General features: G+C 37.8%; 1 protein-coding gene and 1 non-coding gene across 16 annotated transcripts in view; one reads left to right on the top strand and one right to left on the bottom strand.

Annotated features, from left to right (window-relative positions):
* Positions 1-23637, bottom strand: part of CNOT1 (CCR4-NOT transcription complex subunit 1) — a 97360-nt gene that overhangs the window by 56552 nt on the left and 17171 nt on the right. For all 15 annotated transcript variants that reach the window (XR_010837779.1, XM_059045395.2, XM_067019311.1 and 12 more), the window contains exons 2-10: positions 20166-20438; positions 5042-5149; positions 4371-4469; positions 3950-4018; positions 3807-3861; positions 3102-3305; positions 1999-2167; positions 795-921; positions 536-646 (exon numbers count right to left, since the gene is read on the bottom strand). Coding sequence is in view for 14 of the 15 variants with exons in the window: in XM_059045395.2 (XP_058901378.1) it covers positions 536-646; positions 795-921; positions 1999-2167; positions 3102-3305; positions 3807-3861; positions 3950-4018; positions 4371-4469; positions 5042-5149; positions 20166-20267 (1044 nt within the window). In the remaining variant the exon portion in view is untranslated. The remainder of the gene's footprint in view (positions 1-535; positions 647-794; positions 922-1998; positions 2168-3101; positions 3306-3806; positions 3862-3949; positions 4019-4370; positions 4470-5041; positions 5150-20165; positions 20439-23637) is intronic.
* Positions 22212-22284, top strand: TRNAE-CUC (transfer RNA glutamic acid (anticodon CUC)). Its single transcript has one exon. It is a non-coding gene; the product is annotated as a tRNA-Glu (tRNA).

Consider the following 23637-nt stretch of genomic DNA (forward strand, 5'->3'; position numbering starts at 1 on the left):
ACCAGAAGTTTCACTTTTTTATGTTATTTTAACAGTTCAACATTTTAGGAGAGGTACGTTGTTTATTTGGGGACCAATTATTTAGTTTGTGGATATTTCAGAAGTGGAAATAGTAAGATAAGTATGGATTTTTATTATCCCTATAATAATATCCCATAAACAAGGTTGGCAGGGTTTTTGTTGCACCTTCCAGAAAACATTCAAAGTCTTCCTTTCTCCTCAATAATTCCTCATACAATCATTACTTTGTAACAAACTCATCCTCCCCAAAAAAACCACATACTAACAACCTACCAAATCACCTCAGCAGTGCTACTCAGAATTGCATAGCAACAATTCATTATGAACAAAGCTAGAGTGTGATTGCATACTATTTCCAGTACATAATTATCTCGGACCCTTCATTACTTTTGAAGTCAGAAATTATAAAACATTGCAGTTCTCATTCAGCTAGGCACTTTATTCATTAAAATTTTCTTTCTTTGGGCTACATCATACTAACATCATAAATCTATAACATTACATGTGTACTCACCAGTTCTTTGAGAACATCAATCAAGACTTCTACATTCCATGTGTGTGCCTGTGCTCCATCACTTTTATCTTTTCCATCACTCCAGATCCCACTGCCAGGAGCAGAGATACTCTGTAGAAGTAAAATCTGAATTAAACAAAGCCAACTACTCAATGTGTTCAGCTCTGGCTGGTAGAACAATCATACTGTAATTTAATAAAGAAAATAAAGAGGACAGGACATTAATTCACTTTGTAAAATAGTTTATTTCCACACCTACCTGTAATGGAATTCCATCTGTTAATCCTGAATGAGTTCGAGCCATCATTCCCAAAACCCTTGCAACCTGGGCAGCTGTCACCTCCCGAACACCAAACTGCATGATTATATTGCGACATTCTTCAATACTGAAACAGAAATTTAACTTCAGAAAAATGGTACCCTCAATACCAAGGTTAAGAAACACTCATGTAAAATGCACTTGAGTGAAGTTGCTGGAGTTTTACTAACACAGAGAGTAATAAGTTTCATTTCTTGTTACTTTCACATAGCTAGGAATGTAAAAATCCACCTACTTAAGAAAATAGAAAAAGTTTAAAATACTGATGGAAGAAGGAAGTATGAGTTAACAGTATTATCTACAAAGAGACATAAAATTATCCTCCTCAATCTTCGGTATAAATCAAGTTATTCTTTAAAATACTGATAACTCAAGGGTTATTCTGATATGTACAAAGCCCTGAAAATGTATTTTAAAAAAAAGTTAAAAAAAAGTTAAAAAAAAGTTAAAATGTATTTTAACTTTTTCACTTTGCATCAACAAAAGTTTTATGCCAGGCACATTTATACACACACAATACACTTTCAAACATAAGTGGAAATGTGGTTTGTATGAGTTTTAAAAACATTAAATGTTACACTTAAAGTCAAAGCAAAGCACATTAATGCCCTTAATAACATATTCTCAGAAAAATATTAACAATCCACTATATCACAGTCCTATATGCTACCATTAGGCTGAAACAATATCCTTTTATGCCCCTGGCAGGTGAGGAAAATTTGTGAGGCAGCGTATGGAAAGGGCAGAAAAGGAAGACTGTAGAAAATCAAGGTACAGCAAGGAAATTGAGGGTGGGGGCAGGGAAGAGCATATTAGACATGCTGGATGGGAAATGATGCAAGTTCCATGGACACTTGCCTCAATGCCCTCCCCCTCTGGAAAGCTAAAACTGCCTACCATGGCAACTAGGCTAGGAACCTCTGATCCTTAAATTTGAGAAACTAGGGGGGATGGGGAGATAGAAATTTAGCCACGAGAACATTTATAGCTGCCACCAAAACCAATACGTTGAAGATTAAATTTAGAAGCAAAATTCTTGAGAGGCAAAGATAATACATTAAGGAATCTTTAGGTACTTGCTTTAAAGAATTACATTGTGCTTTTCACAAGAGTAATCAGAAGTTTAAAATGTCTGACTACCAACCTTGCACAAAAGCCATAGCCCACTTCTTGCATGAAGTCAGCCAAAGAGCTCTCCATCATGGTTTTAGCTACCCCTCCAGAATCAGGCAGGATTCTGTCCATTAGAATGTCCCGTTTTTCAGGGTATAAAAGTGGTGCAAGCACCACGGGACAGCGTTCCTGGGGAAAATCTGAAGAAGGAAAAAGATAATTATAACTGCTATAATGATTAATAACAAACTGTCCTCTTTTACTCTTTAAAAAAAGCCCCTCAAACCTGAGTTTTCACAGGTCCATATTCAAAGCAAAGTTTATTCAGTTTTTCCAATCCAGCTAGCCTAGCCCAAGTTATGACTTCAACCCCAATTCTAAAATTTGAATGTTCTTATATCACAAAAAATGGTCATAAGTATATTTTTAATTTTTTATATTAGGATCCCATTATCTATTGCACCCTAAATATTACTTTAAAATTTCACAAAAGGGCTATCAATTCCCATGTAAGGAAGACATCAGAAATCATCGGTACATCAGTCTCTTTATTTCACTGACAAGGGGAAAACATCCTGTTACTGAGAAAGTTAATGAAGTTTAAATTAAAGTATATCAATGTTAAGAAGTAAACAATAAGAAGAGTGAAAATGGATAGTGCTTAGTTCACTATAAAAGATTTGTTTTAAACACTATCTCTAAAAAAAGGATCAGAGGAAGGAGGATGGCAACAACAGAACCAGGAGTTATCTTAGCATAACAATGCCAACAGCCAAGAGGTAAAGTGGATATATGATAGTGATCAACATTTTAAACTAAAGAGAGCATGTCACAAATACCAGTAGTCTCTGTCTCCCTAAAAGTGAAAAATTTGACCACGTGGAAATATACCAAATCTGAAATGAGACTGTACTTAGATAACAAATATTGCTGGTAAGTGCTCTTCATTTTATACCTTGTCTATGAGGCTTTTATCATTTTCATATTTTAAATTACAAAATACTCTCTTCCTTGAAAGATTATGAAGTTAACAGAAAAGTAAATCACTGTCTCCATTTGTATTATACAATCCTTTTGTAATGTGTGTTCATCCAAAGAAATCATCTTTTGTAGGCTACAGACACTCCTTTTTACCTCTGCGCAGTGTCTTAAGAAAAGCGTCTATCTGTTCCTGTCCAACTCCAAAGGCTCCCTTCTGCCCAAAGAGGAGATGGGAGAGGAGGAGGTGTAGGACCTCTATTGCTATATCCTGGAAGCCACCTTCTTGATTTCCACTGACGTCTGCGTCAATGTAAGAACGCAGAAGATCTGGAAGCTTCTGTTTGATAAACTGGGCAGCTAAAAGTGAGGTAAATAAAAAACCACAAGTTATTTTTGCACCACAATGGGTAAGAAGTCACATACCATCAAAATACAGATGATCATCATTCTCATTCACCAACTCACCCTTCACCCTCTAATGTTTTTACAGCTCTAGCTGGTAGGCATAAATAAAAGACCAATTGCCAGGGGCTTGGCGGTGGGGGGCAGGGGCAGGAGGAGGAGAGGGAATGGAGAATTTTTGGATGGGTACAGAGTTTCAGTTTTGCAAGACAAAGAAGTTCCAGACATCCATTATACAACAATGTGAATATAGTTAACACTACTGAATTATACACTTGAAAATGGTTACAAAGGTAAATTTTATGTGTTTTTACCATACGTACATATACATACATACATAAGAGACCAAAAGAAAATAAGCTTACTCTCTAAACTATGGAGGCTCAAGACTCAGAAACCCACGGATTTTAAAGACTCTAACTTCACTGTAGGATCTCTAGGGAAAGGGAAACTTACCAAAACCTCTGAGATCTGAGCTGGAAGAATTCAAGAGGGCAAGGCCAAAAATTACCTGAAACAAGAAGGGTTAGATTGACCAAAGAGGCAAATAGTTGTTTTATTTCTAATTTTGCCTATACCTCTTTTCTTAAATCACTTACCTCTTGTACTTTGCTTAACTTGAGAACTTTACTCAGCTGGGCAAATAAGTGGGGTGCAGGCTTTAAACTCTGAAACAAACCAAACTTTATTTTAAAGTAAGAACACACAATTTTCAAAAAGTTTATAAAAGCATCTGTTTACCCAACTATGGTACACATAGGAGTGACAATTCTGTAGTGCTGCTAGCAACAGCTGTGGAACTGTGTTCTGACAAGCTTAAGCCTTCACATGATCTGGTTTTATTAAGATTCTATTATCAAACCACCTTGACTTTGTGAGAAAGCTACAAAAACTCCAAAGAAAGTATTTGAAATTTTTTATTTAAAATATGATATTATGAGACCAAGGATTAAGGCCTTTTTAGAAAACCTAATAAGAGATCACATTCTTAGGACCACTAAAGATAAAAGGAATACCAACCTTCTGATAGTGCAATGGATTATCAATGGCATAGGACAGCGTCGAGATAAAATTTGGCTTCGTAATCAGTGACGCACACTCCTGAATCAGAAACTGAGTCTTTAAAAATAAAAAATGAATTTTCATTAGCACTAACGGTCATCTTCTTGCACAAATAGAAGCAGCATTGCTCAGAACATTAAAGGATAACCTGATTCTGTATACTGTTTCTACATCAGCTCTTTAAAAATCCTATTGAAACTACCAAAGTCTATTAGCAACAAGTGTTAAACCAAAACCTCTACAGAAGAAAGTCCAATGACAAGATAACTATAAGGAGTAATATCATGACAAACTGTTCCCAGATTGAGAATCAAACCATAGAAACTTGAACTAGGTGAAGAGATCCTCTCTCTGCCTTACTTACTTGTCAAGCTGGACTTCCCCACAGTCCTGCTTCCTTCAGGAAGGTCTGATTCCCAGCTCTCTAAGCCTGAACTAAGTAGCTGTAATGGTCTGCAGTCAGGCAGGAGAAGAGAGGACAAGAAAATGAAAAGTCCCACTGCCTTTTAGGTATTCAGCTAAGATTATTTTTGGATCCTATATGTGTTTGCTACACAGCTATGCCCAAAATGCAATTCATGGAACAATTAGATCTAAGTGAATATATATACTATGTAAGCCCCAAATACCTGATGAAAATCTTTGCCACTGCTTTTACCATCGCCACTGAAATCCACATGCGAAAATAGGCAGCGTAATAAATGCCTGTCTGCCTCAGGACCGTGCCGATTCACAATCTAAAAAGACAAAAAATATGAGTTCGCTAAGAGTGACTTTCTTTTCTTTTTTTAAAAAAATTCATCTCTAGGACAACATCCCAAATTACACTAATTGTTCATTTTGGAACAAGAGTTCCAAATGAATTATTGAGATGGAGGTACCAATATTTTATAATTAAATATTTTTAAAGTGTTTCCTACAGGCACTAGCAGGAAAGAGAGAAGAAGAAAAACTACCAGTAATTAGCCCCATGTAACAGTGTGCTCTGATCAACCTCTACACCAAAACCACCAAACAGCACAAATGACATATTTAAGTTGTAAGGCAACAATTTTATAACAAACTGGACTCATGAGAGCAACATTTTTTCTATCCATTGTTGTTTTTACCCCTAAAAAGTGTAACCTGAAATTGACTCTTTGTAATAGCTTGTAGGGCAAGGCCCTAAAGGAACTGGTCTGATATCAGTACTGGCCCTGAGCTTCTTGCTGTTCCTCAAATTTACTAATGTTTGTACTTGCTATTCCCTCTAACTAGAAAACTAGATATCTACATGCGGTTTGTTCTCTCACTTCCTTTAGGTTTCTGCTCTAAAGCCACCTCATCAGTCAGGTTTCCTAACTACCATCCCTAAAATAGCAACATGAACTGCCCCACCATCATGCTTTACTTTTCTCCACAGTACTTAGCACCACCCGATAATTTCTGTTTATTGTCTATGTCTCACTCGACTGTAAGTTGCATGAGAAAAGGGAATTTATGTAGTTGTGTTCACTTCACATTTAGGTCAGGAAAAGAGCTTATTTAGCACAATGTATGTGCAGAGTAATCAATTGCTTATTAAATGCCACATTAAAATTTTAAAATAGTAAATATTTAACTACCTACTTTGGCCTAAAAATGTGACTGGGCTTCCTTGGTTTAATCTTCAACAACTCTACCAAAACTTACTCTCATTTTATAGATGAGAAAGCGGCCACTTCAAACAGACTCCACAAACCTAAAATCCAATAGTCTATGAGTTAGGAGTGTGGTATTCAAAGTCCAACTCCAAAGTCTATACTCTTTCTACTGTACCATAATTATGTCACAGCCAGCTAAGTTAACTTATTTCAGTTTCAGTTCTCCGCATCCAAAACATGTGAGAGTTAAGTAAGACCAAGCTTTACACTGCCTCAGACATCTTAAAATCTATATAATCATAGGTTATTTTTTCCTATCCCCTGGAACACTGAAGACATTATCTTAAAGAGCCAATTCAAATTAATTAAGAAGAATTACCTATGCTCCAACCAACCAGACCCCTCCTCCCTTGAAAGAACAAGAATAACCGGCTTAACAAACATTTGTTGAGTACATGCTAGACACCATTCAAGGTACAGGAAATATAACAGCAGAGGAGACCAATGGGTTCCACAGCTCTCATGAAGTACATTTTCACGGAAGAAGAAAAGTACAGGCAAACAATTTCTGATAATATTAACTCATGAAGAAAACAGGTTTATATGATATTGACAGGATGGTGGGGGGAGGTATACCTCAGAGAGGCCATCCCTAAAGATGTAACATGTAAACTGAGACTTAAAATATTTAGGTGACAACCACAGATACAACTGAAGGAAGAGCATTTGAGACAAGGTAAACAATATATAAAGGATTTTAGTAACAGAAAAAAGGCCAGCAGGAGTCAGGGAACCAGATCATGGTTAACTAGCATACTGACTTAACTGGTACTCTTACATCAACCTAAAAAATGGAAAGACATTCCAAGAGACTGTCAAAGGCCAAAAAAAACCCAGAAATTTTTGTTTTAGTTAGGATCAGCAAATTTTATGAATATCCCTTATCCTTAGCATTTATTTCTGTAACATTTTATAATTTTAAAATTGCTTTTACAACAATTCAATCTTCACAACAACCCTAAGAAGTATATACATATAATACATGTAATATACCATGTTATTACAGACAAGGTTTGTTTTGTTTTCTTTTTTTAATCAAGGTTGCAAAGACTAAAGACAAATATCATATAATTTGCTGGATAAGTGGTAGAATCAGAAAGTGTGTTTTATGGCTGCTAAGTGAATGAAATATTCCTCCTGTGAAACCATGCTACCCTTCTCTAGGAGCAACTGTTTTCTTTTAAAATTAAAGTAGTATTTTAAAAACATGATCTTGGGGCTTCCCTGGTGGCGCAGTGGTTGAGAGTCCACCTGCCGATGCAGGGGACATGGGTTCGTGCCCCGGTCCGGGAAGATCCCACATACCGCGGAGCGGCTGGGCCCGTGAGCCATGGCCACTGAACCTGTGCGTCCAGAGCCTGTGCTCCGCAACGGGAGAGGCCACAACAGTGAGAGGCCTGTGTACCGCAAGAAAAAAAAAAAATCGTGCATCCACGATGGATGGTAGAGATTCAGAAAATCATGAAGAATGGTTGGGGAAATGGGGCACTATTTGGCCTAGAGAGCACACATAAGAGAAGAATAAAGACTTAATTATGTGAAGGGTACTTAAATACTAAATCCTCAGAAAAAGAGCCCCAAACAGTTTATTTTAGCTTGTTATAAAAATACTCTTAATAAGGTTGTCCACAAATGGTAATGAGTAAATGAAGTAGTCAACTAACTTCCACAGCCAGAAACATCAAAAATCCCTACAGCTATTAATACTTTAAAAGTCATCCTTTGGGTAGAATACTGATAAAGCAGCAATTATCTAAGGAATTATAACATCAACCCCAGCTCCTAAAAACAGCTTAGAAAAAAACCCACATTGGGACTTCCCTGGGGGTGCAGTAGTTAAGACTCCACTTCCAGTTCAGGGGGCACGGGTTCAATCCCTGGTTGGGGAACTAAGATTCCACATGCTGCCTGGTGTGGCCAGAAAAACCCCAAACAAACAGAAAAAAACAAACCACATCTATACAGATTTTCACATAAAAACAAGATTTATATAAAGAAAAATACTAAATCTAGCCTAATAGATGATCTCAGAGGCCTAAGATTCTATATAATTACAAAGTACAATATTTTTAAACTTTAAATTGAAGACAGTAACTCACTACATTACAATGATTAGTTATAGTAATTGGAATAATTGGATTATAAGTAAACATACATATACTCCACACAAATAATGTAGGATCTTCCTATTTCTTAAACTTGTTATACATATTCTAACCGTTAAGAATAGTCATTCCAGGTTTTTGGTTTGTTTGTTTGTTTTTTCCAGATTTTTCTCAGCTCTCAAACTATTTATTTATTTTTGGGTGTGTTGGGTCTTCGTTTCTGTGCGAGGGTTTCTCTAGTTGCGGCAAGCAGGGGCCACTCTTCATCGCGGTGTGTGGGCCTTTCACTGTTGCGGCCTCTCTTGTTGCGGAGCGCAGGCTCAGTAGTTGTGGCTCACAGGCCTAGTTGCTCCGCGGCATGTGGGATCTTCCCAGACCAGGGCTCAAACCCGTGTCCCCTGCATTGGCAGGCAGATTCTCAACCACTGCGCCACCAGGGAAGCCCATTCCAGGTTTTTAGTATATTATCTGTATGAATGCTTTGGGTTACTTTATAAAAAATAGTGTACCTATTCAAAACAGTTTAACATACTGAAAAGAACATGAAAAATTTTTGCAGTAAACATAAAGGGTTACTTTTAACACAAAAGGCACAGAACTGTCAAACTCCTAAGTAAAAGATGGTGGAACTAAGAGACCTTTTTTTCCTATTCTAGTCTCTCATATTTTTTTTTCTAGCTTCTCATATTAAAAAAAAAAAAAAAATCCATTTTCAACAAAACATTCACGTAAGAAGTGGTCCAGAGAGATATGTCAGATAGCTTATTCTCAGTACCGCTAATGACAGGCTAAATGCAGGTTTCTATTTGGGACTGATAAATCCAGAAATAAAAATGTTTAGGACTGATGAATGTCCCAAAACACACATAGTTATCCTTTGTTCAAGTGATGAATCTGGAGCACAGATGAGCCATGAAAGACTGTCCATTTAGAGACCCAGATCAATATATGGAAATTAGAAAATGGCAAAGGAGATAGAGCTGAGGGAACCAAGCTCAAGATGCTACTTTTAATGTCTGTAAGCAAAACATCGAGTTAAAGGAGAATCCTGGAGAAGCAGAATAACGAAGAAGAGGTAACCATTACCAAACCTGGATACAGAACATGGCAGACTACTCCAACATACTTCCCCACCCTCAAGCATCCCCAAGATGGTTTTATATATGAGTAAATAATGTGTTGATTCAAAGACAAGCAAAAATCCAAAGACTCAGCCTGGAACCTATTTGAAGAAACTGTAAAACAGGGCAAAGAAACAAACAAGACAGGTGAAGAACATACTTTTCAAAAGACTTACCCCCCAACCCAGAAAAATAAAAAAAATTTTTTTAATTTAAAAGAAACAAAAGACTTACACAAATAAACAAACAGAAGAGTTCAGGCAAATAGTATTCCATATCCTTGAAGAGATTATAGGAGTTGTTTTTGTTTTTTAAGAAGAAAGTCCTCAAAAAGGTAAAACAAAACACTAGGTTCAAGTACAACATAACAGAAGGAAATGAAAGCAAACTTTTGGCACTTAAGAAACAAAGCAAAAATCTTAGAGAAAAGATAACTTAATAATCTATGTATAATACCTCAATCCACAAGAAATGAAAAGAAAAACATTCAAAGAAAACAACAAAAATATCCCTGAAATAAACATTTGAGTTGGAAGAATGAAAGGTATACCATAGAACAAGAAAGGCTGATGCAGAATAATCAATACTACAGCATACACTTGAAGTTAATAAACTCTAATGAAAAGGAAATTCAGGGACTTCCCTAGTGGCGCAGTGGTTAAGAATCCTCCTGCCAATGCAGGGGACACAGGTTTGAGCCCTGGTCCAGGAAGATCCCACATGCTACAGAGCAACTAAGCCCATGCGCCACAACTACTGAAGCTTGCGCGCCTAGAGCCCATGCTCCACAACAAGAGAAGCCACCGCAATGAAAAGCCTGTGCACGTCAACGAAGAGTAGCCCCCGCTCGCCACAACTAGAGAAAGCCCATGAGCAGCAACAAAGACCCAACGCAGCCAAATAAACTAATTAATTTTTTTTAAAAAAGGAAATTAATAGGGATATTCAGTTTAGGAATAGATGCTGGCAGGAGAAGTTAGTCACCTAAAATGCATGAGGAAGGAGAGAGACAAAGGAAGATAGGCAGCTTTTGGCAACTGATGCTGTTTAAAGAATAATGGGGAACAATATTTGCAAAACTTGGGGGAATATATATATCTAATGATAACTGGACTTCAAATAAAAACAAGAAAGATATTCTCAAGCATGAAAGAATTCAGGTAACGGCACCTGAGTTCCAAATGAAACAAATCTTCTGACAAGAAGATTTTATTTTCAAAAAAATGTATGAAAATAAAAGATATTTTCAGGAATATAAAAACTGCAGTAAAAGAACAGGCTGCAAGTACTCAATCCATTTTAATATATAATACATTTATAATAAGACTAACCAACTCTTTAAAAAAATTTTTTTAACTGAAGTATAATTTACAATGTTGTTAGTTTCAAGTGTACAGCAAAGTGATTCAGTTACATATATTTATCTTTTTCAGATTCTTTTCTATTATAGGTTATTATAAGATAATGATTATAGTTCCAGATCCTTGTTATTTACCTATTTTATATAATAGTAGGTTGTATTTATTAATCCCAAACTCCTAATTTATCTCCCCCTACCCTCCACTATCCCCTTTGGTAACCCTGAGTTTGTTTTCGATGTGTCTTTTTGTTTTGTAAATTCGTTCATTTGTAGATTCCACATATAAGTGATATCATATATTTGTCTTTCTGACTTACTTCACTTAATATGGTATTTCTAAGTCCATGTTCCTGCAAATGTCATTTTTTCATTCTTTCACTGTTTTTTATGGCTAATATTCCACTGTGCGTGTATACACACACAGAGCCCCCCTACATCTTCATCCATTCATCTCTCAATGGACATTTAGGTTGCTTCCATGTCTTAGGTATTGTAAATAGTGCTGCTATGAACACTGGGCATGCATGTATCTCTTCTAATTAGTTTTCTGCCAATATATGCCCTGGAGTGGGATTGCAGGATCATATGGTAACTCTATTTTTAGTTTTTTAAGTAACCTCCATAGTGTTCTCCATAGTGGCTGCACCAATTTACATTCCCATCAGCAGTGTAGGAGGGTTCCTTTTGCTCCACACCCTCTCCAGCATTTAGTATTTGTAGACTTATTTTTAATAATGGCCATTCTGGGCTTCCCTGGTGGGGCAGTGGTTAAGAGTCCGCCTGCCGATGCAGGGGACACGGGTTCGTGCCCTGGTCCGGGAAGATCCCACATGCCGCGGAGCGGCTGGGCCCGTGAGCCATGGCCGCTGAGCCTGCGTGCCTGGCGCCTGTGCTTCGCAGCGGGAGAGGCCACAACAGTGAGAGGCCCAAGTACCGAAGAAAAAAAAAAAAAAAAAAGAATAATGGCCATTCTGACTGGTGTGAGGTGATACCTCATTGCATAAACTACTCTTTTAATAAAAGTCATTTTATAGATTTGACTTTGGAAATAAACATTTTACATGGCATCAAGCAAAATTAATTACTATTAAAAGTACTTTGTAAATATTGAAAATAATATGAAAACAATGAACCCAAACTCCATATCCAGTTGGTGGTGTGGCATAACTATGCCAAGAAGAACTATTCTAATTGACTTTAAAACAGTAACTTGATTTTACATCTCTAGTGAGATATACCTTAAAAGCTTCCCCACCAACCCCACCAAAAAAAAGGTAAAATATTTTCCATAGTCACAGTGCTGTTAGTAGAGTCACAGATAATCTGAGACTCTTGACTGTGTAGTGTGGAATAAAACAAATGACTTTTCATCACTGAAAACGGCAATTTTCTGCACTGGAAGTTAAGGAGAGACAGATTTTAGGTAATGAATTGAAATAAAAATCCCTTGGTCCTGAAATTAAACTGGAAGTATTAGTATGAACTCATGGTGTATTTTCTCCTTAGCTTTGTCCACTGAAAGGCCTAATAATGGCCAACTGAGTATCAGTAAACAATACAAGTGTTGAAGTAACTTTCTAGGCCCAAAATGGAGTGTTCCTGCCCTTGGTGTAACAACAGCAAACCAAAACTTAGATAAGTCTGGAGTCCCCGTAAATGTTTCACTTGACCAGAAACACAGTATATTCAGTCAGCCAATTCCCAAACACCAAGCCGATTCTGGGTGTTCTAACCCCTATTTAACCCCTAACAAGGTTCACTGTGTGGTCCCAGACAATCATATATTTTCTATTTGTCTTCTCTTTATTCTTTTTTTTTTTTTGGGCGTGCCAGGCAGCATGTGGAATCTTAGTTTCCTGACCAAGGCTCGAACCCGTGCCCCTTGCGTTGGGAGCATGGAGCTTTAACTACTGGACCACCAGGGAAGTCCCTGTTCTTTATTCTTTATCCTATAAAAGGTTCTTGTCTTCTGCCCATTTTGCAGTTCTCTGAAGTAAGACTGTCCACTTCATGAAATGTTAAATAAAGTTTGTTTGTATCACCTAAATGGTCTTAATCATTTATTAACACAAGAGACGGTAATCTCTAAATACCATTTCCCAGTAAAATAAAACCAAGACCTCTTAGAGAAACTGCTAATTTTCCAGGTCTGAAGCAAGAAACATACGAGTCTGGAATATTTCAGTTTCCAAGTTTCTGAAATCACAACAAAGACGACGAATAAGACACCGGTCAGAATGGCCATCATCAAAAAATCTAGAAACAATAAATGCTGGAGAGGGTGTGGAGAAAAGGGAATACTCTTGCACTGCTGGTGGGAATGTAAATTGATACAGCCACTATGGAGAACAGTATGGAGGTTCCTTAAAAAACTACAAATAGAACTACCACACGACCCAGCAATCCCACTACTGGGCATATACTCTAAGAAAACCATAATTCAAAAAGAGTCATGTACCAAAATGTTCACTGCAGCTCTATTTACAGTAGCCAGGACATGGAAGCAACCTAAGTGTCCATCAACAGATGAATGGATAAAGAAGATGTGGCACATATATACAATGGAATATTACTCAGCCATAAAAAGAAATGAAACTGAGTTACTTGTAGTGAGGTGGATGGACCTGGAGTCTGTCATACAGAGTGAACTAAGTCAGAAGGGAAAAAACAAATACCGTACGCTAACACATATATACGGAATCTAAGGGGAAAAAATGTCATGAAGAGATTAGTGATAGGACGGGAATAAAACACAGACCTACTAGAGCATGGACTTGAGGATATGGGGAGGGGGGAGGGTAAGCTGTGATGAAGTGAGAGAGTGGCATGGGCATATATACACTACCAAATGTAGGGTGGATAGCTAGTGGGAAGCAGCCACATGGCACAGGGAGATCAGCTCGGTGCTTTGTAACCACCTAGAGGGGTGGGATAGGGAGGGAGGGAGACGCAAGAGGGAAGAGATATGGGAACATATGTATATGTATAACTGATTCATTTTGTTGTAAAGCAGAAACTAACACACCATATAAAGCAATTATACTCCAATAAAGATGTTTTAAAAAAAAGAATATGGTCAAAAGGACTCAGAAGCCAACATGAATAAGTTTACATTGGCCAAAGAGGATAATGAATATCAATAATACTTTCAATGAATTCAAACACATCAAATATGTTAAAAATACATGAATTCCTAATATTAAAAAACTCATTCATTGGTCATATTTGGAGGATGCTAGGAAACAAGTCATTTTGAAAACCGGCAAATAGAGAGAATCAAGCCCTTCCTATATAAACTGTACTTCGGACAACCAGATAGTTACAGGTGGTAAGGGCAAGTTTCCCTTTACAGAACTCCCTTTACAGAACTATTTCAACTAATAAAAAACGCCTAACAACTAGAATGTCACCACTTTGCAATCCCTAACAAACCAATGAATCCAGGCAAGGAACAAAGCCTGCTAAAAATGACAAAAATAGAGATGACTAGACATTACGAACCTCCTAATTAAAGTACACACCACCACCTGTAAAACTGTCCTAAGGGAGAAAAAACCTTAATCTGATTAAGCTCCCAAATTTAATTACCAATTTACAGGAAATACAACAGTCAGAAGAACATGTAAAATACCATGCTGGGAACGTAATCAGCAATATTCAGACTGTGGGTAACTACAGAACAACCTGATTTCTTTAACAAAATAACTGCAAGAAAAAGAGAGGGAGAGAAAACCCATAGATTTTAGAAGATTTAGTAAGGGCCAATGCAACAAACAGATTGAGGAAAGGGGTGGGGGGTGGTCGTAACTCAAGTCAACTTTCAAATTTTTTTATGAAGCAAACTGAGGAAATGTGAATGTTAGCTGGATATTTGATGTTTAAGAATTATTTTGCTGGGGGATGGGGTGTGGGGGAGGATTGGGAGTTTGGAATTAGCAGGTGCAAACTATTATACAGAATGGATAAACAGCAACATCCTCCTATATAGTACAGGGAACTATATTGTGTCCTGTAATAAACCAAAATGGAAAAGAATATGAAAAATAATATACATATGTATATCTGAATCACTTTGCTGTACACCAGAAATATACTTCAATACAATTTTTTAAAAAACAATTACTGTGTTTTTAAAAAAGACATAACAGTATTGAGGTTAGGATTATATAAGCAGATGAAATTATAACTGGGATCTGCTTTAAAACAACTGAGGAGAATGGGTTAGATGAAATAAAAGATTGGTCATGACTTCAAATGAAGGTAGATGATAGATTCATGGGGTTATATTATACTACTCGTGTGTGTGAGTAGTATAAATAAATTTTACTTAATTTTAATATAAATTTTACTTATTTAATTTTAACTTTTATTACATTTTTAATAAATGAAATAAATTTGAAATTTTAATAAAATGTTTTAAAATTATATTTACAGAGACTATCATTTAAAGAACAGTATAGGGTTTCCCTGGTGGCGCCGTGGTTGAGAGTCCACCTGCCAATGCCAGGGACACGGGTTCATGCCAACAGTGAGAGGCCCGCGTACCGCCAAAAAAAAAAAAAAGAACAGTATAAAATGTTAATGCAAAGACAAAAAAATACTCAAAAGTGTTAAAATGCTGAGTAGAAAAACCAGAGTTAATTTTATTTTTCTATATTTTACTTACATAATTTCTTTAATAATGACAACAAATATTTTTAAAGAAAAGAACTATATGAGTTACTCTCTAAAGCAGGGGACCCCAAGCCCTGGGCCTTGAACAAGCAGCTGCACAGCGAGAGGTGAGCAGTGGGCAAGGAGTAAAGCTTCATCTGCGCTCCCCATCGTTCGCATTACCGCCTGAACCATCACCATCTCCCTCCCGCATCCCCACCCATTTTTTCCCACAAAACTGATCAATGGTGCTAAAAAGGTTGGGGACACTGCTCTAAAAAACATCATAAAATCCTGACTGAGGGGGCAAATCAAATTCTAAACTTGTTTTTTCATCTATAAAATGGTAATACTAACTAGCTCGTTGTTCATGTTTACGGAACTCATACATCTAATAAATTCAATAAACATTCCTTCTTCCCACTGTCAGTAGGAGAAATAACAAAGGGAACACAATCCTAGCCAACTTATTAGTCTAAGCCCCCAAAAGTATGGCACTAAAATATATTAGGCATCTAAGAATTGCAATAAGCCTTTACATATCACCAAAGGAAATAAAGACAGAGTCAAGAACTAGAACCCTGCTCCTATCCCAGTTCTAAATTCCTAACCATTCTAAAAGTAAGAGAGGGGACTATCTGCAAGGGTAGCACTGAGGACACACTCGTCTAAAGACTATCTGTAGACAGTGAAAACCTCAGCCACAGGCTGAAACCAAGCATTCTAACATTTACCTTCAAAATTAATTACTTATTAATTTATTCCTTCTTTCATTCCAATTGCATTTGAACACTTACTAAATGTTAGGTATAAGAGACATAAACTAAAGGACAGCCCCACACCATGAGGTCTTGGGAGTACGGAAGATGATCAAACCAATTAAAATATAGTATTAAATTCAGCAGATCACACAGAGCCTTGCTGGGGTAAATTCAGACAGTGCCACCCTATTTCCCACTTCAAGTTAAAGTTGCAGGTGCCCCAGCAATCAGCTCCTTCGGTGTCTGTCTAAGCTGCAATCATACTACCCAAGGGAACATGCCCTCCTGAGGGAGCCCACACACAATAACAACAGGGATATGAAGGCCTAGCCATTTGGGCCCCCTATGGGACAACTCTGATACCCATCCCAGAATTCCCCATGGAGTTGATGAAGATTTCCACTGTAGTTCTCCTTCTGTCCAATTCTGTTTCCAACCAGTCCTCCTCCTCCTACAGGTGTTGAAACCTTATAAATAACCTGCATTCCAAAATGTCTCATATCTGCTTCCAAAGAACAGCAACAGAGGGCCAGCTTAGGAGTATGAGCTTTAAATTGAGTGGGACAGAGACACACAAAAGATTTTAAAGTGGAAAAGAGACTACTGACTATTAGCTATACATTTTAGAAAGGCCACTCTGACAAAATGTGGAAGATGTTTTAGAGTAGGGGCTGTCAGGGGGTCAAATCCAGGGTCTCTAATTTCCTCCTACTTTGTCTTCCGTGAACAATTACAAAGAGATTCAACATAGGAATGTTGTGGGTTCCAATCTCACATCTGCCACTTTCAGGCAGAGTACCAGTGGGCAAAAATATTTAATGTCTTTGAACCTTAGTGTAAAATGGAACAATACCCACTACCCATCCTGCATTACTACAACAAGAATGTGAGAACTGACATAAAATCACATTAAAAATAATGCCTGGAACACTGTAAATGTTTGAATGGTTGCTATGACACGAGAGAACTGACTGTACACAGAATTACTGAACTAACAGAATGTTTAGCATTTTTCACTCAACACTGTAAGATCAATCCATGTTGTTACACAAAATAGTCTCACTGCTTCTTAGTATACCTTGCTGATGGACACTTGGTTGTTGCCAACTTTGGGCTATCACAATGTATGTTTTTTTGATCAATGTATATATGCATTTCTGTTTGGTACACACACAGAAACAGAACTGCTAGGTCATAAGTGATATGTTCAACAACTAAAAACAGATTCTGAGATGCTAGTATCAATTTTCTTAATCTGCATCATTATTAATAGCTATGTTCGTTTTACAAAAATTCATCTGCACACTTACTATTTATGAATTTTTTGGTATATACATTTTACTTCAGTAAAAAGTTGATAAGGAGTTACTCAGTTATCCTCAGTCTCTACCATGTATACATTCTATTAAATCTTTGGGAAAAAAAAAAAGCTCACACACAAAAAAAGAGTATGTGACACACAGCAGATGTTTAAACAGTAGCTGCATGAAACTGTTAGGTCACATTCTGACCAACACACCTTTCAGAATGAGCCTAAGGAATTAATCCAAATAAAGGAAAAGGAGGGTAAGTCTTCACTGGCAAGGTGGTATTGGATTTGGTTCTTGAAAGAACAGAATTCCGAAAAAAGCATTTAGAATTGCACTTAGGGGCTTCCCTGGTGGCGCAGTGGTTGAGAATCCGCCTGCCGATGCAGGGGACACGGGTTCGTGTCCCAGTTTGGGAAGGGGATCCCACATGCCGCGGAGCGGCTGGGCCCGTGAGCCGTGGTCGCTGAGCCTGTGCTCCTCAATGGGAGAGGCCACAGGGGTGAGAGGCCCGCATACCACAAGGGTACTGAAACTTTTTACTGAGGAGCTTTGACTTCGTTCCATAGTAAGAGGATCACTGAAGGTATTAAAACAATGAACTTAAGCACTATAATTTGTCAAAGCAGCATCAAATGTTAATAAACTCCATAAGCATACACACCTGCTTTTTCAATGTACCAGAGAAACAGTGCTACATGAAAAGAAAAAAATCAAATATATAATTCTAAGAATTGAGCTTTTCCATTAGAGAGCAGAGCAGAAGAGTTGCCCAAGCTTGAGTTTCTAGGAATCTATCCTACAAACATACTGACAGATATATGCATGCAAGAAATGACCTTGGAACAACACTGTCAATAGAAAAAAAAATTTTTTTTATATAACCTAAATGTGCATCAATAGTGAAGTAAATTCTATGATTCATCCATACCACGGTTTACTATGCACCCTTAAAAGAATGAAGAAGCTTTCTGTGTATGGATAAGGATTCATTTCCAGGATAAACTAGTTAACTAAACAAATTTTAAAAAATCAAGATGCAGAACAGTTTATACCATATGCCACCATATGAAAAGGGATGGGAAATATTTCTCTATTTTCTATATGCAAATATCTTTGTAAGGACAGTTCAGAAACAGCTAGTATCAGTTGCCTGTGGGTAGGAGAAATGGGTAGCTAGAGTAATCAGGTTAATATATTATCTGGTTTAAAATTTTTATTTATTTATTTATTTATATATTTTCGGCTGCATTGGGTCTTCGTTGCTGCACGCGGTGCTGCACACGGGCTTTCTCTAGTTGCGGTAAGCAGGGGCTACTCTTCATTGTGGTGTGCGGGCTTCTCATTGTGGTGGCTTCTCTTGTTGTGGAGCATGGGCTCTAGGCCTCGCGGGCTTAGTTGTTCTGCGGCATATGGGATCTTCCTGGACCAGGGCTCGAACCCGTGTCCCCTGCACTGGCCAGGGAAGTCCCACTGTATTATCTATTTAAAAAATAAAATTAGGGCTTCCCTGGTGGTGGGGTACTTCCCTGGTGGTCCAATAGTTACGAATCCACCTTCCAATGCAGGGGATGCGGGTTCAATCCCTGGTCAGGGAACTAAGATCCCACATGCCATGGGGCAATTAAGCCCACGTGCCACAACCAGAGAGCCCAAGTGCCGTAACTACTGAGCCCATGTGCTCTGGAGCTGCAACTAAGACCTGACGCAATCAAATAAATAATAAAAAATTTAAAAAAGATTGTGGGGGGACAACCTGAAATATATCCCAAGATATACAACAAATAAGCACATGAAAAGATGCTCAGCATCAATAACTCTAAACCAAAACTACAATGAGATACCAGTTCACACCCACTAGAATGGCTAAAAGCAAAGGCACACAATAACAAGTATTAGTGAGGATCAAGAAAAACCAGAGCCTTCATACACTGCTCCTAGAAGTGAAAAGTGATACAGTGTTCTGGAAAACAGTCTAGCAGTTCTTTAGAAAGTCAGAGTTACCATATGACCCAGCAATTCCATTTTTTGGTATATATCCTCAAAATTTAAAATAAACATCCACCCAAAACTTGTAAATGAATGTTGCCAGCCACAATATTCACAACAGCCAAAAAGTAGAACCAAACCTAAATATCTAAATGCATGCTCCAGGGCTTCCCTGGTGGCGCAGTGGTTGAGAGTCCGCCTGCCGATGCAGGGGACACGGGTTCGTGCCCCGGTCCGGGAAGATCCCACATGCCGTGGAGCGGCTGGGCCCGTGAGCCACGGCCGCTGAGCCTGCGCGTCCGGAGCCTGTGCTCCGCAAAGGGAAAGGCCACAGCAGTGAGAGGCCCGCGTACCGAGAAAAAAAAAAAAAAGCATGCTCCAACATGGATCAACCTTGAAAACTTACGCTAGTGAAAGAAGGCAGAAACAAAAGGCCTCACATGGTATGATTCCATTTATATGAAATGTCCAGAAAGGCAAATCCATGGAAGCACAAAGTAGGTTAGTGGTTATCAGGGGCTGGAGGGAAGGAGAAATTGAAAGCAACTGCTAATGGATTCAGGTGTTTCTTTTTGGGGTGATGAAAACATTCTGGAGTTAGATGGTGACAGCTGAACAACCTTGTGAAAGCTCTCTTTTATATATTAAACTGAAATCACTTGAAATAAGGGGCAAAAGTTACTTTTCATGCAACATAACCACAAAAATTTCCAATTTTCTTTTCACTGCATACTCATTCCTTTAATGGTGCTTGTTTTCTCACTAGTTTACTTACATGCTGTATTTCCTGCTGGCTGGCTCGGTAGTTTTTCTTGGTTAAATTGTCCACCAGGTAGCTGATTTGAGACAAGGCCAGCGAGAGCGAGTCAAGATTCATTGCTGGTTGGGGCGGAAGCAGGCGGCCGAGCCCGGCGCAAAATCACCATTATTCCCCTTTAGTCACCTCAGAGGCAGGTTAATGCTTTCTTTGTAATTAGCCTATATCTGGTGTCTGTACAGTTTCTTCAGTTCTTTACCAGGGGTCTTACTCCGTTCTGAAACATGGCACCTGTTTAAAAAAAAAAAAAGATATTTTAATTAGTTAATTTTTTATTAGGGTTAAAAAGGGTTAAATAACCATCTTTCCATCTTAATACCTGAAATACCACTAAGGATCTTTTAAATAAATTAAGATGTCTCAACCACTATTGATAAAAGATGCCAAGTTTTAAAAATTAGGTAGGGTTGGTATAAGAAAAAAAATCACACCCCACCCCACAAAAAAGTTGTCGTTTTAGCAAGATGTCCTATAATATTTGAGGCTTCTATTCTATCAATTTCAATGATAATTTATACTATTCCCTTTAGAAGCCACAGAAAAGTACTTAAGTAAAATTAGGGTCTGTGGAAAGAAACACTCATCTGACATTTTCAATCCCTCTTCTCACACTATCTACAACTTATTTATAAGATCCCATTTATTCACCTTACTACTTATGTATTGCTTCAAAATCAGACAGTAGTTTGGTCTAAGTTTTATCTTAGGATGTACATTTTAGGTATTTGAACGGCTAGCTTAAAAGTAAGTTAAGGGGCTTCCCTGGTGGCGCAGTGGTTGAGAATCCGCCTGCCGATGCAGGAGACACGGGTTCGTGCCCTGGTCCGGGAAGATCCCACATGCCGCGGAGCAACTAAGCCCGTGAGCTATGGCCGCTGAGCCTGTGCGTCCGGAGCCTGTGCTCCGCAACGGGAGAGGCCACAACAGTGAGAGGCCCGCATACCGCAAAAAAAAAAAAAAAAAAAAAGTAAGTTAAGGGCCTCAGAACCCAAATTCCTTCCTGCACTAAGAAAAATTAGAAAGGTAAGCTCGAAGCAGCAATACAGCTAAAGTGACAGGATGCTTATCATTTTAATTCCAACAACCTGCTGAGTCAGAGGAACTATTCTGTTTTACAACACAAAACAAACAAAAAACACCCCAAGTTTTTTTAAGAATTCACCAAGTACCACTGCTGAAACAAAAATCTTTGAATGCAAGGAGCTAAGCTTGTCCACAGCTTCATGATCTGAAATCTGCTCATACTTTCATTACCATCAGAACTTACTATGTAAGGTAAAGAAAATTCATGAAGATTAAAAGCCCCTTGGTAAGGGCATTTAAGCCTTTATCTTTAATAACTTATTAACAATGTAGACAGACTACACTGTCCCTACATTTTTGTTCTGTTTTGTTCATACAAAGCAAAGATTCTACCTATGCTATCCTTTTCCACATCCTCCTTAAGAAAAAAAAAAGAGTAAGAATCTTGGGAATGTGGCAAGGTATTTTTGTTTATTCTAGAATAATAACATATGAGAAGTTAAAGATAAATTGTGCTTATATCTATCCATTATATGTAACTAAACTTGCTTGCTATAAATTCTTAGAGCAAGTTGTTCCTTCATATTACGATGACAGCATATTTTCTGTATCAGACTAGCAAAAATCCAAGTTTAAGAACACACCATAAAACAGAGGACTTATCAGATTGTTAACATTATTAACTGGTACGTCTTTTCTGAAACTCAAAGTGGCAATATTGTAAAAAGTGTTTCTTACACTACCCCTGAACCTCAATTCCACAATTAAGACTGTATCCCTCCATGTATATTGCCTCAAGAACTCAAAGGAAACAGAGGTTTTGACTGAAATACTGTGTATCATAGCAAAAAGAAAGTACAGCAAAAAGTAACTGCTTAAATAAATTATGATATATCCAAACAAGGCAGTTGTTAAAAAGAATGAAGCAAAACTGAGCAGGAAAGATACTATTTAAGACAAAAAAAGGACACAGATGAGAATTCCCTGGTGGTCCAGTGGTTAGGACTTGGCATTCTCACTGCCGTGGCCCCAGGTTCAACCCCTGGCTGGGAAACTAAAGATCCTGCAAGCTGCACAGTGCAGCCAAAAAACTAAACTAAAACTAAAACAATAAAATAAAATGTTCATTCTCAGTGCCAAATATAATTCAAAGTATTTTTAATTTTTGTAAGTTGTGTTCAGCTAAAACTGTATTATTCAAAGTATATTATTCACATGAACAGTAGTTACTTTGCACTGTATTACACACATCTAATAATTATTATTCACAATTACATACAAAAAGGCAATAGATGATAAGAGTTTTGCAAGACAAAGTTTCTCCTTGCTCAGAATTTGTATCACAAATGCTGACACAGAGGGACAACAGAATCACTTTATCATGAAATAGATGTGATCATAGCCTATTTTAATTATTTTTTTACCTATGGTACAGCACAAATCCAGCAAAACAAGTGTTGAACGACCTTCCAAGAAAATGAATTCCTGATACTTTGGCACAGCATCTTCTCTTCTGATATGAGTCCCATGACAAGGGTTACAACTTCTCCATGTTAACATCTAAAGGCTGTGAAGGAGGCAATTCCCTGTGGTCCAGTGATTAGGACTCAGCGCTTTCGCTGCCAGGACCTGGGTTCAACCCCTGGTTGGGCAGCTAAGATCCCACAAGCCTCGAGGCATAGCCAAAAAAAAAAAAAAAAAAAAAGACTGTGAAGGATAAAAATACTAGTGTAACACAAATTTCAACAAGCCAATCTTCATTATGTGAGCAAGTTAATGCATTAAACTAATGACCAATTTTGAACCATCACCTTACGAGATCTATCAGTAGGATGACATTATTTATTAACCAAACTAGGATGCTTCTGAAAATAAAAAGGGTACCATTAACAATTTACACCAAGACAACAGGTATAAACTAGGACATGTGATCACCTTAACCATCCAGAAGCCTTAGACAAGCTGATCCCTCCCTCCAAGACACACTTTTGTTACTTTGTTTCTAAAATGCCATTTTCACTGGTCTCTTGTTCTCAGTCTCCTTTACTGGCCCTTCCTCGTTTGACCTCACAGTTTTGGAGTCCTTGGACTTCTCTATATTCACTTTCTTGATATACTTCAGTCTTATGGCTTTCAAAACCACCTATAGCAATAACTCCTATAAGTTCTATCTCCAACCCAAATTTCTCACGATGTCTAGAAATATATTATTTAATTTCCTAATGACAACTCAAATATTGTACAACATGTTCAAAACTGAGCCCCTGGGACTTCCCTGGTGGTCCAGTGGTTAAGACTCCACACTTCCAATGCAGGGGGCTCAGGTTTGATCCCTGGTCAGGGAGCCAAGATCCCACATGCCACGTGGCACAGCCCAAAAAAAAAAAAAAAGAGCTTCTGATCTTCA

Source organism: Kogia breviceps, chromosome 18 (genome assembly GCF_026419965.1).
Source record: "Kogia breviceps isolate mKogBre1 chromosome 18, mKogBre1 haplotype 1, whole genome shotgun sequence".
In the NCBI taxonomy this organism is placed as follows: Eukaryota; Metazoa; Chordata; class Mammalia; order Artiodactyla; family Physeteridae; genus Kogia; species Kogia breviceps.